We start from the raw sequence: 16,370 nt of genomic DNA on the forward strand, positions 1-16,370 counted from the left end.
TGGGATTACAGGCATGTGCCACTACACCTGACTGATTTTGTATTTTTTAGTAGAGAGGGGGTTTCTCCATGTTGGTCAGCTTGGTCTCAAACTCCCGACCTCAGGTGATCCGCCCACCTTGGCCTACCAAAGTGCTGGGATTACAAGCTTGAGCCACCGGGCCTGGCTAGACATTTCAGATTAGTATATATTCCTAGGAAGGGAATAATGAAGAACTACCTAGCTGGCATCAGAGCATTTGGCACTCACACCACTGATAGAAGCAAATGGGATGACATAGCCATTAGATGACAAAGAACACCCATAATTGTGGCTTCTCCTGCTTGGCACCCTCTTTCCTCAAAAGTATAAAAAATAGACCAAAGGAAAGTTTAACATTTTTCTACCTATTTCTCTAGTCCTTTTGTATGCTTAAAAAAGATAAAGTGACAATTATGATATGTGTAGGCAATTTTATATCCTGCTTTTCCACTTTAGATTAGAACATGAGCATTACTCTATGTTACTAAAACAAAAAACAAAAAACCTTGTAAACTTATTTTGGAATTGTTGGGCTGGATGAGGTGGCTCCCACCTGTAATTCCAGCACTTTGGGAGGCCAAGGCAGGCAGATCACTTGAGCCCAGGAATTGGAGACCACCCTGGGCAACGTGGCAAAAACCTTGTCTGTACAAAACATTAGCCAGGCATGGTGGTGTGCGCCTGTACATCCAGCTACTTGGGAGACTGAGGTGGGAGGATCACCTGAGCCTGGGGAGGTCAAGGCTGCAGTGCCATAATTATGCCACCGCATTCCAGCTTGGGGGAATGAATGAGACTCTCTCAAACAGCAACAAAAATTGTTGGATTTCACCTATTGTTGAATTTAAGGTTGTTTCATTTTTATTCTATTTTGAATAGGGACACAGTTACTTGTAAATAATACTTTTTTTGCATTTTGGATTATTTCCTCAGGATAGATTCTCAGAAGCAGAATTACTTGGTCAAAGGGTTTGAACATTCCAGTGATTTTTTTTTTCCATTTCAAGACAGGGTCTTACTCTGAGGCTCAGGCTTCCTTGCAGTGGCACAGTTTCAGTTCACCCTTTTTTTTTTTTTTTTTTTTGACATGGAGTCTTGCTGTCTCCAGGCTGGAGTGCAGTGGTGCGATCTCAGCTCACCGCAACCTCTGCCTCCTGGGTTCAAGCAATTCTCCTGCCTCAGCATACCGAGTAGCTGAGACTACAGGCGCGTGGCACCACACCCAGCTAATTTTTGTATTTTTAGTAGAGACAGGGTTTCACCATGTTGGCCAGCATGGTCTCGATCACTTGACTTCATGTTTTGCCCACCTCAGCCTCCCAAAGAGCTGGAATTACAGGCATGAGCCAATGTACCTGACCAATTTCAGTTCACTTTATGGGGCCAAGGTGGGAGGGTTGCTTGAAGTCTGGGAGTTTGAGACCACCCTGGGCAACAAACATGGTGTGACTTCATCTCTACCAAAAATGCAAAAATTAGCTGGCTGTGGTGGCAGGTGCCTGTGGTCTCAGCTTCTTGGGAGGCTGAGGTGGGAGGATCACTGGAGCCCAGAAAATTGAGCCTGCAGTAAGTGATCTGTGACTGAGCCACTGTACTCCAGCCTGGGTGACAGAGTGAGACTCTGTCTCCAAAAAAATTTATTTTTTTAAAAAGGAAGCTGATCAGATTTGCCCTCTCTGATTCAGCAGTCTCTCTGCTTTCTGGTCCCCTGGTGAATAGGGCATTCTAGATAATAGGGAATTCATATCTGTGCCACAGAGCACATACTTTTTTTTCTTTGGAGATAAGAGTCTTGCTTTGTCACCCAGACTGGAGTGCAGTGGTGTGATCTCAGCTCACTGTAACCTCTGCCTCCCAGGTTGAAGCAATTCTCATGCCTGAGCCACTGGAAGAGCTGGTATTACAGGCATGCACCACCATGCCCAGCTAAGTTTTTTTTTCTTAGTAGAGAGTTTTCAGCATATTGGCCAGGTGGCCTCAACTCCTGGCCTCCGCCTGCGCCAGCCTCCCAAAGTGCTAGCATTTCAGGTGTCAGCCACTGTGCCCAGTCATATCATACATTTTTGAAAAGTTAATTGAATAGATGATAAAATGTATATGTTCATGAGATATTTATAAACTTTAATTATTTTTTTTTCTGGACACAGGGTTTTACTATGTTGCCCAAGCTATTCTTGACTTCCTGGGCTCAAGTAATCCTTCTGCCTTAGCCTCCAAAATAGCTGAGACTACAGACCTGAGCCACTATACCTGGTTAGTTATGGGATATTTAAAGGAAAAAAAATATTCCCTTGTGTTGCAAATGAGGAAGCCTCGGCCTAGAGAGATTGATGCTTGCCAAAGTCAGATAGTAACCTAATGGTAGGTCAGGGTCTAGAATTCAGTGGGACTAGACTGAAAGTCTCTGAATGTTCTTCAGGATCCCTGGTGCCATAAGACTGTTTTTACAAATGTTAGGCTAGGCATGGTGGCTCACACCTGTAATCCTAGCACTTTGGGAGGCCAGGGTGAGTGGATCACTTGAGATCAGGAGTTTGAGACCAGCCTGGGTAACATGGCAAAACCCCATCTTTACTAGAAATACAAAAATTAGCTGAGCATGGTGGTATGCACCTGTAATACCAGCTACTCGGGAGACTGAGGCACGAGAATTGCTTGAACCTGGGAGGTGGATGTTGCAGTGAATAGAGATCACACCACTACACTCCAGCCTGGGTGACAGACCGAGACTCCGTCTCAACAACTACAAATATTATTGTGCTGTCACTGATATGAAGGTGGACCTGTTATCAGAGAATTCTGATGGAATGGCAAGAGCAGATCCCTCACCCGAACCATCACCTGGCATTTGTGGCATTTGCAGGGGAGGGCTCTGCAACAGCCCAGGGATTGTGTCTTGTGAAAATATGCTTCAACTGTGGGTTTCTTCTACCTCTGAAAATCTCCCAAGAACACTTTGATCATGAAATCTAAATTTAGAAAATAAAATCGCCCTTGGAGATGTTATAATTCAGTCCTTTCGTTTCTTAGCCAAGGAAGACCTAGAGAGTCCACTGCCCAGTCCAAAGCCACACGACTTAATAGTGCACTCTTCACTCTGTCAAGCCACTGGCAGGGACCTTCTGTGTCACCCAGCTCTCACCAGGATTTTACCAGGTAAGGATCCTTGCTGGCTGGAAACTGGCAGTGGGGTTGGGGGTGGGGGTCGGGGTGGGGTGGAGTCTTGTGCCCTCTGCTGGTGCAGTGGGGTCAGTGCAACTCTAGGAATGGTTCATGGTGTAGGGAACAGGTCCCCTGGATGGGCTGGTTGGGCTTTGGGTTCTGTCAGGACCTTGAGCAAACTGATGTGTTTGTGTTCACTCTGCTCGCCTCACCTCCAAAAAACCCATGCATTTCAGGATGAGTATGGAACCTGTTTCTTCTGAAATCTATAATGCAGAATCCAGAAATAAAGATGATGGAGAGGTACACTTAAAATGGAAAAGTGAGTATAAAGTCATGGGTTTCGTTAGTCAAAATGAAATTTAAAGTATATTTCTAATGTGGTTGATATTTCTAAGTACACAACCTGTGATGCACATTTAGAACCATAGCGATGTCCTTTGAAGTTTTTTCTTTTATTATATAATTTCATTTTAAAAGTAGGGCCCTTTTGATTACAGCCTTCAGAAGGGAAATGCTTTTTTAAAAATTTCTAGACTTTATAGGACATATTTCTATTATATAAATGTATACTGTATAAGCAATGTAATAAAACAGTACACAATACAGTCAGTCCTTATTTAATATGTTAATAGGAAACGACAATGACTTTAAGCAAAATGATGTATGACAAAACCAATTTTACCATAGGCTAATTGATGTGAACAAGAGTTAAGTTCCTACAGCATATTTCTGCTCACAAATACATCACCAACTTCTAAATAAAGACCAAATCACTTCTAATATTAAACATTGAAGTAAATGTGAGCTATATATACATTTAAGAAAGAATAATAAAAACAAGTAAGATAAGTAATTACCCATTTATTCTAGTTCAGGGTCACAGGTGGCTGGAGCCTATCCTGGCAACTCAGGGTGCAAGGAGGGAACCAGCCCTAGACAGACACCATTCCATTGTGGAGCGTACTCACACACTCCCACTCACACAGACTGGGGCTGTTTTGACACACTAGTTCACCTAACGTGCACATCTTTAGGATGTGGGAAGAAAGCGGACTACCTGGAGAGAACCCATGCAGGGGAGAATGTGCAAGTGCCACACAGACAGTGGCCCCAACTGGGAATTTATTGTTCTTTTTTCTCATCATAGTTATAATGAAACAATGTTGAATAAAATGACATTATTTGAGGAACTGCTACATAGATATTTACTATATCACATTATTCAAGTGGAGAGTATGCAATGTCAGTCTTAAATCCTGTGGGCATTATCCTTTGTATCAGTTTTCTCTTGTAGGCTTAAAGGATATAATGTCTATTTTTAATACTAGTCATAAGTGACATTAGCGGAAGTGTAGAAATTTTGAAATGAAAACATGCATATATATATGGACTCCAAAAATATAAGCTCAGGATAGTTTGGAAAGACTAGGCAAACTCAAATAGAATCCTTTCTGTTATTACAGAATGAACTTTAGATGTCATTTTTCTTGTTAAAACTTTTCAGGAAGAGGGTCTATCTGTAAGTTTTTTGCTGCCTCTCACCTTGGAAGTCAGCAACAAGGGCTGTTGTTGGGGATAACTAACTGAAATTCCCTTCTCTCTCTCTCTGTCTTCTGTTCTCCCCTCACCTCCTATTCAAGCCAAACAGAGCAAACTAAGGATGAGGCAACTATAAAAAGGCAGTTATTGCTACAGTATGAGTTATAATAGTATTATGTATTTATTTTAAATGAAAATCTGTGTTTCCAATGTTTACAACGATATTTTAAATACTGCTTTCTCTTGTGCCCAGTAGAGGTGAAAGAAATGGCAGAGAAAGCAGCTACCGGGCAGCTTACAGTACCTCCTTGGCATCCTCAGAGTAGTTTGACTTTAGAGAGCAAGGCTGAAAATGAGCCCAATGCCCTGCTGCAGCCCCCTATTAGGAGCGCTGAAAACATGGATTGGAAGCGAGTTATTGAATATCATAGGGAAAATGATGAGCCCAGAGGAAATAGCAAGTTTGACAAGATGGGCAACAGTGATTATGACAGTGACCAGCGTGGCAGACAGCCTGGGCCTCAAAGCTTCTCCAGTAAGTTTATTTCGGGAATCAGGATAGGCGAACTCGATCAAGTGATTGGTCGGGCAAGGTGGCTCAGCCTATAATTCCAGCACTTTGGGAGGCTGAGGTTGAGCAGATTGCCTGAGCCCAGGAATTCGGGACCAGGCTGGTCAGCATGACGAAACCCGATCTCTACAAAAACAAACACACACACAAAATTAGCTGGGCATGGCGGCACATGCCTGTAGTTCCAGCTATCCAAGAGGCTGAGGTGGGAGGATCACTTGAACCTGAGAAGCGGAGGTTGCAGTGAGTTGTGATCACTACTGCACTACAGATTGGGTGATAGTGAGACCCTATCAAAAAAAAAAAGTTATCAGCTCTCAAAAAGGTAAACCTTCATATATACATATATATATTGGCTTGGTCCTCTCTCCTTTCCTACTTTTCTGGGAACCTTGAATTCCAGGGGAAAGCAGTATACTCTATATGTCATTGCATTTCCCCCAGGCAGATAGATCCAGACATTGATCAGTTTTTATATTACTGAAACAGGCCCCTTTGTCCAAAGGAAGTAAAATAATCACATACCAACTCTGATCCTGGTGAGGAATCAGACTTCTTTACCTGGGGATAGAGGTGGGCCACCACTGCCTACTGCCCATATCTCTGCATTGTATGCTAAGCTGTAAATAAATTCTCCCAGAATTTATTTAGAATGTATTCTAAGCTGGCATTAAATTTTTCCAGAGAGTCTATGCTGGAGGAACCTAGAGACACATAATATTTATTGTCATCAGTTTATAGATTTACAGGTTAAAAAAATGAAGGCCATATATTTTCACTTGGTAATTTGCTTACAATCAGAGCATGGAATATTGTTTCATAGTTGTTTGTAAGTCAAGGAAAGGTACATCTAAAATTGTCATTTGTCTTAGGTAGAAAATCTATTGGCTTAGGTAGTATTTGTATTTAGAATCTGTTTCTTGTCAGACATCACTCTCGAATGGTGGGCAAAAGGATGGATGATCCAGGGCTGCATTTTGGGGTCAGGCTAAACTAACAGTCTCTACTCTCTGGACTGAACCTAACATATGGGACATAGCCACTTTTGGCAGAATATGTATACATCTCTTCTCTCATGCCACCTTTATCCTCTTTCATGCTGTCTGAATATCACTGAATGACTTTGGCCCTGATTGTGTTATAATCATTAGGTATCAGTCACCCATCTCCTGGACAAAATGAACAACCAGAGCATAGTGAAGCCTTTCAAGCAAGTTCTGATGCATTGGTGGCCTTTGAGAAACCTTACAGTGTAAGTAATACTGTCTGGAGAGCCAAGCCGAACCCAAGGATCTGTTAAGGTAGAACTGAGCTGTTGTTATGCTATGACATCAAAATAATATCTACAGTAGTTCTTTTTGGCTGGAGCATGTGCCCTTATGTCACTGACATGAATATAATCTTTCCTTCTGTCTGATACTTTTTAAGTCAGTTCATCTCAATGAATTGTGTATCCTGGAGATTGGGGAGAGCACAGGAAAGTGTCAGATTCAGCTTTGGCACTTGAGTTTCTGGTATAGTTGGGTAAACAAAACTGGGGCAAAGCTCCTGCCCCAGCAAGTGACTGAGGTCCAGTAGGAGTAGGAAAAACCAAGGGCAGGGTTGCTATGAGTGTGCCTTCACCTGGAATATCCTCTAAGGGCCAAACTCAGCTCCCAACTCAGTGGAAGCCATGTGTTTGTGCCTGAAAACTGTGCCTCAGCAGGACCCATTTGCATTTGCACTGCAGTGACAGCCTTGCTTCGGGGCTTTAACCCACTTTAGGCCATAGTCCAGCCAGACTAAGACACCAACATTTATTTTTATTGTCATTGACATGGGGCTGCAATCATCTAAAGAATATAGACAGCAATTGAGAATGATATATGAATACAGTAGTGATAAAATGTGAGGTCTTTTGACCTATGGTATTTAATCATAGCATACAAACCATTCATAAGATCAGCTTATCCTTTCTCTCACATGAGGGCTGGAAGAATAGTCATATTAAGCATACTGGCTGAGCTGGAAAAGCAGGCCTAGGCAGGAAAGTAGGGAATATCTGCAGGTGGTCAGGACTCAAATTCAGTTTGATGAGAGGTAAAGGGGAGCAGCTGTTAAGTGCACAGGAAGGGAAGCATGTGGCAAAAGTAGTGTCAAAGGAAATTAGTCACAAAATCTCTGCCAAGAGAGTTCTGAAAGTTGGGTATAGTGGCACACACCTGGTATTCCAGCACATTGGGAGGCTGAAGTGGGAGGATCGCTTAAAGCTGGGAGTTCAAGACCAGGCTGGGCCTGGTATGACCCTGCCTACAAAAAATGTAAAAATCAGCTTAGCACAGTGGCTTACTCCTGTAATCCCAGCACTTTGGTAGGCCAAGGTGGGCAGATTGCTTCAGCCCAGGAGTTCGAGACCAGCCTGGGCAACATGGCAAGACCCCATCTCTACAAAAGATACAAAAGTTAGCTGGACATGGTGCATGCCTGTATGCCCAGCTACTTGAAAGGCTGAAGTGGGAGGATCACCTGAGCCTGGGGAGGTTGAGGCTTCAGTAAGCCATGATCACATCCCTGCACTCCAGCCTGGGGGCCAGAGTGAAACCCTGTATTTTAAAAAAAGTAAAAACTAGCCAGGCATGGTGGTGTGCACCTGTATGTAGTCTCAGCTACTTGGGAGGCTTAGGCAGGAGGATCGCTTGAGCCCAGGAGTTTGAGGCTGCAGTAAGCTGTGATTGGCCCACTGTACTCTAGCCTGGGAAGTGGAGTGAGACCCTGTCTCAAAAAAAAAACAAAAAGACTGAAATGAGAAGAGCCATTTGGCCATGTGGTAATCAAAGCCTGAATATAGCAAAATAAGCAGGAAAAAGGGGATGGAGCAGAGATGCTTAAGAAATAAATTTGCAGGCCAGGCATGGTGGCTCACGCCTGTAAGCCCAGCACTTTGGGAGGCCGAGGCACGCAGCTCACGAGATCAGGTGTTCAAGACCAGCCTGGCCAACATAGTGAAACTCCCATCTCTACTAAAAATATAAAAAGTAGCTGGGCATGGTGGCGCATTGCTGTAATCCCAGCTACTTGGGAGGCTGAGGCAGGAGAATCGCTTGAACCTGGGAGGTAGAGGTTGCAGTGCGCCAAGATCATGCCACTGCACTCCAGGCTGGGCAACAGAGCAAGAGTCTGTCTTGGGAAAAAAAAAAAATAAATTTGCTACTTTTTAACTATTTTATTTTTATTATTGAGATTACATTGCTGTTTTTAGAATGATGCTTCTTCACTTGCCTTTAACCTATAATACTTGAGGGACTCACAGGTTATGCGTAGCTGGAGCCTCTTCATCTGTAAGATGATGCCAACACATGGACTATGTCTGTACCTATGAGGGATCAAGGTGTTTAAATTCAGTCCTCAGCTTGAGTTGACTAGGGCCTTTCTCCTTATTTAGAATATTAGAATAGGACAGTCACCTCATCCCCACCCATTCAGCAGATGGTGCTGCTGAGGCTCAGGATTAGCATTCCTCCATGCTTACTCCAGGGAGATCACAGCTGCTTTTCCCCACTGGGAAGGGAAGGCAGAGGCACACCCACAAAGAGGTAGGGAGATTCAGCTCACAGTGTCACACTGACTGATGAAAAAATTTTAATTTTTGAGGATGGGAGATCATATGCAGTTTCTACCAAAATTGTGGTTACTACTGAGTAATTTTAGATAACCTTGTTAACACTGCATCCAACTGTAAAAAGATTTGGTCACAGTGAACAATAACTTAAAAGTGATTTCCTATATTATTAATAGAATGAGCCCACGCAATCAACTTGTTCACCACAGTCTTCTGAGGACATAACAGATGAATTTTTAACTCCAGACCATGAGTATTTTTACTCCTCGGCTGCTCAAGAAAACTTAGCTCTAGAGGTAAAAAACACAGTTCAGGGTAAAGTACATTTTTAGCTTTCTCCATGCTTATTCTTTTATTGAGAAAAATAGCTTATATATCAAAGCATATAATGTTTATTTATCAGTGTTTTTTAATACCTTTTTTGGTGTCAGGAGTACAATATGAACCCATGTGTTCATATGCATTTTGGAGAAACATCTGAAAAAATTTTGATCTTTGAGGATGGGAGATCATAGGCAGTTTCTACCAAAATTGTGGTTACTGCATTTATACAGCGCTTTGTACTTTTTTTCCAAAACATTTTAATTCATGCTACCTAATTCACATATTCTTCCTATTGTAAGAGACAAGGCTATCATTCCTCTCTCTGAGGAAGACTGGTGTTCTGCAGATGTAGGGAATAAACTCCAGACTGCCAAGTTTTAGTGACAGGAGAGCCAGGATTGAGGCAAGCGTTCAGCAACAAATATGAGACTGTCTAATACACCAAGTTTTCTTGGGAATCTGCCCAGCTTTTCTAAGAACCTGCCATATAAAGTATTTTCATTTGTAAAGTGAATTTTATTGTATTCTCTCATTTACTTATTTTCTACCCTACCTCCCTCCTAACCTGGCACCTTTTTGGGACCTGTTACTAATATGAAAGGTGGGGTGGAGGAAAGGGAGAATTGTATGTGTCAATCACAGCATTTAACTGCTGAGAATTCTAGGATGCATCAAAGGTATAATTTCAGCCAGGTGTGGTGGCTCATGTCTATAATTCCAATACTTTAGGAGGCTGAGGTGGGAAGATTGCTTGAGCGCAGGAGTTTGAGAATAGCTTGAGCAACATGGCAAGACCCTGTTTGAAAAAAAGGAAACGAAACATTACTAGTCCCCCAAAGACCCCTTATGCTCCCTTCCAGTCACTGTCTCTTCCAAAAGGAACCATTATTCTGACTTCTCACCTCATAATTTTGCAGACCTGGCTATCTTTTAAACCTTCTTTAGCTCTTCTGATTAAGCTCCCAAGAACCAAAACATCTTTGTTGGAAGATTGGGATGAATAGGGATAGTGATATAAGGAGGGGCAGTCATTTAATTCCTCTTCACAATGGGAGGTGAGGGAGGACTTACCGAGGAGGGGACATATGGTACAGATAAGTACTTAATGTCTAGGAAGCAAGTTTGTACTTTTTTTATAAAGATGCAGGGATCTTATGAAGATTTTTAAGATTTCAAAACATAACAAATTATTGATCTTTTAATATGTCTGCCTCCAGTGAACCTGCTTTCTTTGCTTTTCTTTCATTCTTTTTTTAGACCTCGAGTGCCATAGAAGAGGAATTTGAAGGAATACAAGGTGCATTTGCCCAACCTCAAGTCTCTGGTAATAAGCCCTTAGGGAAGATTCCTTGAGAATCACTTGCCTTCACTTTGTTCTGTTGGATCACAGATGTTTAGAGCTGAGGGGATCCTGAGGGACAGCCTCACCCAAACCTTTTATTATATGGTTGAGAAAACTGTGTTTCAATGATTTCTCCTCTATAGAATGAATCCCTTGCTCCTCACCAACCTCATGACATCCAAATGTTGTATTGTTTATACCTCCCCTTGCATTTTTATAGCATACGTTGTTGTAGTCACTGCTTTTTCCTCCTCTGGTCTCTCAAGCTTTCAGGCTGTATGATACATAGCAAGCACACAGTTATCTTTGATAAGCTGACCTGGGGGATTTGCCAAGCTACATAGCTAGTTATTGACATAACAAAATTAGAACCAGGTTTCCATGTATTTCTTCTCACTGGAAGGCAGTGTCATCAGCATTTTCCTTTGCTTGCATAGCATCTTAGCAAAGAGTTCGTAACAGCCAACAATGCAGATTCAACTTAACATCTACCCCTTGGGAGGCCTTGGGTTCTATATAACTTAGCAGGGGCTATTAGATGAGAAGTTAGCCTTGGATCAGTAACCAGGGATGTGGCACCAGACAGATATAAGTTAACTGTTGGCTCTGTTACATTTTAAAAATTGTGTACTCTTGTTCTTTTAAGGTATGCACTCATCTATTTTTTTTTTTTTTTTGAGACGGAGTTTCGCTCTTGTTACCCAGGCAGGAGTGCAATGGCGCGATCTGGGCTCACTGCAACCTCCGCCTCCTGGGTTCAGGCAATTCTCCTGCCTCAGCCTCCTGAGTAGCTGGGATTACAGGCGCACACCACCATGCCCAGCTAATTTTTTGTATTTGTAGTAGAGACGGGGTGTCACCATGTTGACCAGGATGGTCTCGATCTCTTGACCTCGTGATCCACCCGCCTCGGCCTCCCAAAGTGCTGGGTTTACAGGCTTGAGCCACCGTGCCCGGCCTCATCTATTTTAAAACTAGAGTTACCCACCTATCAACCTGTGTAGCTATTCATGGTCATGTTTCAACCCTCTGAACCCAAAGAGGGTGGGATTATGAACTTACTCCCTTCCTCCACTGCATACTTCAGCTTCCAACTGTAACCTTGTGTAGGCCTCTGGCAGAGTTGGGAGCATTTTAAGAAACTGTAAGCTTTTAGATGAACACTTAAAGTATCAGCACAATATTTATTAAAAGTTTCCAGAGCCTCGGGCCATCGACCTCTTCCTGCAGAGCCTCTTTTTTGGACCTGGCTTGTAAGTGGCCACTTAACTTGTATTTGGAGGTAAGTTGAGTGGGATGGAAAAGTTGTAGGGCACACAGGTCAGATAACAGAGCCAGTTTAATAACGACATCTGAAGTAGGTGAAAAGATCTCTGATTTCTACTCCATTCACTTCTTTCTGCCCCTCTCTGCCCCCGTCTCCACCTAGGGCTCTGATGTATATCCCCTTCCACATCGGAGAACACAACAGGGATACAGGATGGAGCATGCTAGGTTCCAAGCCCCATTCTGCCATTGAACTTTTCTGCATAACCTTGAGCAAGTCACTTTACCCCAGGGCCCTACTTTCTCCTGGTATAAAGTAAATGAGAGGATCAGACTCTAAAGTCTCTTACTTTCTAAATGTTGCTTATTAGGAATTCGTTTATGCTTTCTGGATATTTATCATTTTAAAAGAGGGTCAGAGGAAGAGGAACCTCCAATTTCTCTTCACTGGTGGGGTTTCAGAGCTCCTTGGTAGCTGTGAAAGGTGGCATTGTTCTGGTGGGCCTTCTTAGTGTCTACCAGACCACCTGGACCTAAGGAATGGGGTGGGGATGGGGGAGTCATGGGCATTTGGAAACAGGGCCGGATGTACCATCTACCCCCTTCTTTATTAAGTAGGACAGTACAGTAGTGGGAAGGAAAATGGATACTGGCCCTGCCTGCCTGGAGCAAAGCATCTTACTGAGAACTGGAGAGGAGTAACTTCAGATAACTTGATGCCAAGGAGAACAGGAGACAGTTGAATTAGCTCCTCAGTAATCAAGATCCCTGCCCCTACTCTTTAGGTAGTGTTTGATGGCCAAGTGGCATAGTTAGAGCTCAGGGCTGTTCAGTTAACAAACAGTTCTTGTTTTCAATGCCCCCTGGTGTCTGTTGATAGGAACCCTGTCAGTTTGCCTTCTTAAAAAGACAAAACAACATTTGTCTCCAGAAATAACTGTGGTTATGACTAAAAAGGCCAGTAAATGGCTTGATTGTATTCTGAGTGTCAGAATATAGTTCTGTGCTCTGATCAAGGAAAATAAACTTTCAAAGCAAAAACCTCTTCTATAGCACTCAATCCAAACCCAATTAGGGCAGCACTTTACTCAGATTATTTCTAATTCTGGACCAGACCATGCGAAATTCTAGGGAATGATAGGGATTCTTAACCCCTCTATTCTATTTTCCCATCTGTGAAGTAGGGGTAAGAATCCTTACAAAGGCTTGGTGTGGTGGCTCACACCTGTAATACCAACACTTTGGGAGGCTGAAGCGGGCAGATCATGAGGTGAAGAGATCAAGACCATCCTGGCCAACATGGTGGAACCCTGCCTCTAATAATTTGGGTTGGCAAAGATTCAGTAAAAAAAAATTTTTTTGGCTGGGCGCATGGCTCACGCCTATAATTCCAGCACTTTGGGAGGGCGAGGCGGGTGAATCATGAGGTCAGGAGATCAAGACCGTCCTGGCTAACACAGTGAAATGCCATCACTACTAAAAATGTAAAAATTAGCCGGTCGTGGTGGCATGTGCCTGTAGTCCCAATTACTTGGGAGGCTGAGGCAGGAGAATCGCTTGAACTTAGGATACGGAGGTTATAGTGAGTCAAGATCGTGCCACTGCATTCCAGCCTGGGGGCAGAGCGAGACTCTGTCTCAAAAAAAAAAAAAATTGTACTTTATTCTTTCAGGTGAGGAAAAGTTCCAAATGATAAGAATTCTTGGAAAGAATGCTGAGATTTTGCCCAGGTCTCAATTTCAACCTATACGAAGGTATGGGCTGTTATTATCTTATTCACAGTTTTAGACTCATTGATGCAGTGTTAAATGGTGATAATGCCCCATGTTTATATATTGCTTGTCTTCAAATGTATTAGCCACTATTTTATAAAATTTAGCTTTGGGCAGCTTAGCTTTGTTAGGACTTGTGCAGTAGAATTTGAGGGGTAGTGAAAAGGAGTCATCACCTTTACTCAGATCCTGACTCTGACCTTCTGTTCATGTAACCTTGGTCAAGGTTCTTAACCCCTCTATTCTATTTTCCCGTCTGTGAAGTAGGGATAAGAATCCTTACTGAGGCCGGGCGTGGTGGCTCATGCCTGTAATACCAGCACTTTGGGAGGCTGAGGTGGGCAGATCACGAGGTGAAGAGATCAAGACGATCCTGGCCAACACAGTGAAACGCTGCCTCTATTAAAAATACAAAAATTAGCTAGGCATGGTGGTGTGCACCTGTATTCCCAGTTACTCAGGAGGCTAAGGCAGGAGAATCACTTGAACCCAGAAGGTGAGGTTGCAGTGAGCCGAGATTGTGCCACTGCATTCCATCCAGCCTGGTGACAGAGCAAGACTCCGTCTCAAAAAATAAAATAAAATAAAATAAAATAAAATAAAGTCCTTACCGAGAATGTTGACAATAGGAACTTAAAGTAATAATGTAACTCCTGGGCATTTATCCCAGATAAATGAAAATTTACATTCATGCAAAAATACATACAGGAGCAGTTACAACAAATTTATCCATAGTAACTCCAAACTGGAAACACAGATATCCTTCACTAAGTAAATGATTAAACAGACTTAGATTCCTCCATACCATTGATTGCTACTCAGCAGTGAAAAGGAATAAACTATTGATACATGCAAGAAGTTGGCTAAATTTCCAGAGAATTATGCTGAGTAGGAAAAGCAATCCCAAAAAGTTATTTACTATATGATTTCACTAATATAACATTATTGAAATGACAAAATTATAAAAATAAAGAACAGATGAGTGGTTGCCAGGGGTTAAGGAGGGGATGGGGAAAGGAGGGAAGTAGGCATAGCTGTAAATAAGAAATATGAGGGATCTTTGTGGTGGTAGAAATGTTCTGTATCTTGATTGTATCAATGTCGATATTCTGGTTGTGATAATGTCCTATATATTTGCAAGATGTTATCATTGGGATAAAGTGGGTAAAATGTATTTTTTTTTTTTTTTTGAGATGGAGTTTTGCTCTTGTTACCCAGGCTGGAGTGCAGTGGTGTAATCTCAGCTCACTACAACCTCCACCTCCCAGGTTCAAGCGATCCTCCTGCATAAGCCTCACAAGTAGCTGGAATTACAGGCACATGCCACCACACCTAATTTTGTGTTTTTAGTAGAGATGGGGTTTCAACATGTTGACCAAGCTGGTCTCGAACTCTTGACCTCAGGTGATCCACTTGCCTTGGCCTCCCAAGGTGCTGGGATTACAGATGTGAGGCACCGTGCCTGGCCAGTAGAGTGTATTTCTTAAAATACACTTGCATGTGAATCTACAATGATCTCAAAAGTTTAATTTAAAAAATTCATAATTGATATAAAGTATCTGGCACAATAACATTCCACTTATTTTCTTTTCTCTGGGCCTCAATTTCCTTAATTATAATTATTATAGTTAGTATTTCCTAAACATCTAGCATATGCCAAGCACTCTGTTTCATGGTCTAATTTAATCCACATGACACCCCTCTAAGTTACATACTGTTGCTTCCCTTTTGCCAACAAGGAAAGCAAAATTCAGAGAGTTTAAATATTTTTTTCTAAGGTCATGTTAAATGTAAATTTTTGGTGCCACAAAAGAAGTAGCACTCGAATATAAATTTCTTCAGCAAGGCAATTTAGTTCTATAGAAGGGTGCATCTCATAGATGGAGCAATGGCAAGTGCACACCTGAACAAGGGAGGGGAAGGGGTTCTTATTCCTTACGCAGGTAGCCCCTAGTGCTGTGTCATTCCCCTATTAGCTAGAGTTAGACTGCACAGCCTAAGCTAATTCTGATTGGCTATTTTAAAGAGCGCGGGGGTACGAGCCAGAGTGGTGGAGTGGGTAGTTTGGTGGGAAGGTGGTTATAGGACAGGGCAGAGCTGGTGACCAGGGGTGACTCAGGTCAAAGCAGGTGACAAGGGCAGGTGACTGGGATGACTCAGGACAGAGCAGGGGACTATGTGAACTACTGATTAGAACTGGTGGAAAAGTTTGTTTACTGAAACTACAGGGAAGTTAAACTTTACAATGGAGAATTAAAGAATAAGAGAGCTGAACATACTGACATACTGATTCTTTGAAGAGAAACTCGGAGTTCACTATATCAAACAGTCACACAGCTAGTTAGGATAGACTAGATTATGCTGTATATAGTAAACAACTCCCAAATTTTAGTGGTTTAAAACAACAAAAGTTCATGTCCATGGCTCATGGGTTGGCCAGGAATGTTCTATGTTATATTACCTTCTATCAGACTCAGGATGAGGGAGACTCCATTTTTGAGCTTCCTTGATCACGAAGGCAGGAAGAATGGAACATGGTAAGGTGTGCACTGGCTGTTAAAGTTTCTGCCTGGAAGTGACTCATCACTTTTACTCATATTTTATTGGTTAAAACAAGTCCTGTGGTCATTTATGTAAATTAAGAGGGCCAAAAAGTGCTATTCTACCTGTGCTTAGAAGGAGAAACAAACATTTTTTGGAAACAGAATTAATAAAGTCACAACTCAACCCCAAATTCATACTATTTCATTTATATCATTGGTCTCACAGGAT

The 16,370-nt window shown here is 42.3% G+C and overlaps 1 protein-coding gene across 22 annotated transcripts in view; it reads left to right on the forward strand.

Annotated features, from left to right (window-relative positions):
• Positions 1-16,370, forward strand: part of LOC128928139 (inactive serine/threonine-protein kinase TEX14-like) — a 113,408-nt gene that overhangs the window by 76,809 nt on the left and 20,229 nt on the right. For 10 of the 22 annotated variants that reach the window (XM_078372792.1, XM_078372791.1, XM_078372783.1 and 7 more), the window contains exons 16-22: positions 3,052-3,177; positions 3,420-3,505; positions 4,979-5,260; positions 6,448-6,548; positions 9,071-9,190; positions 10,476-10,542; positions 13,499-13,580. In XM_078372792.1, coding sequence (XP_078228918.1) covers positions 3,052-3,177; positions 3,420-3,505; positions 4,979-5,260; positions 6,448-6,548; positions 9,071-9,190; positions 10,476-10,542; positions 13,499-13,580 — 864 coding nt within the window. The remainder of the gene's footprint in view (positions 1-3,051; positions 3,178-3,419; positions 3,506-4,978; positions 5,261-6,447; positions 6,549-9,070; positions 9,191-10,475; positions 10,543-13,498; positions 13,581-16,370) is intronic. The other 12 variants (XM_078372798.1, XM_078372801.1, XM_078372793.1 and 9 more) reach the window with 8 other exon arrangements.

The sequence above is a fragment of the Callithrix jacchus genome, chromosome 5, assembly GCF_049354715.1.
Source record: "Callithrix jacchus isolate 240 chromosome 5, calJac240_pri, whole genome shotgun sequence".
NCBI classification, from domain to species: domain Eukaryota; kingdom Metazoa; phylum Chordata; class Mammalia; order Primates; family Cebidae; genus Callithrix; species Callithrix jacchus.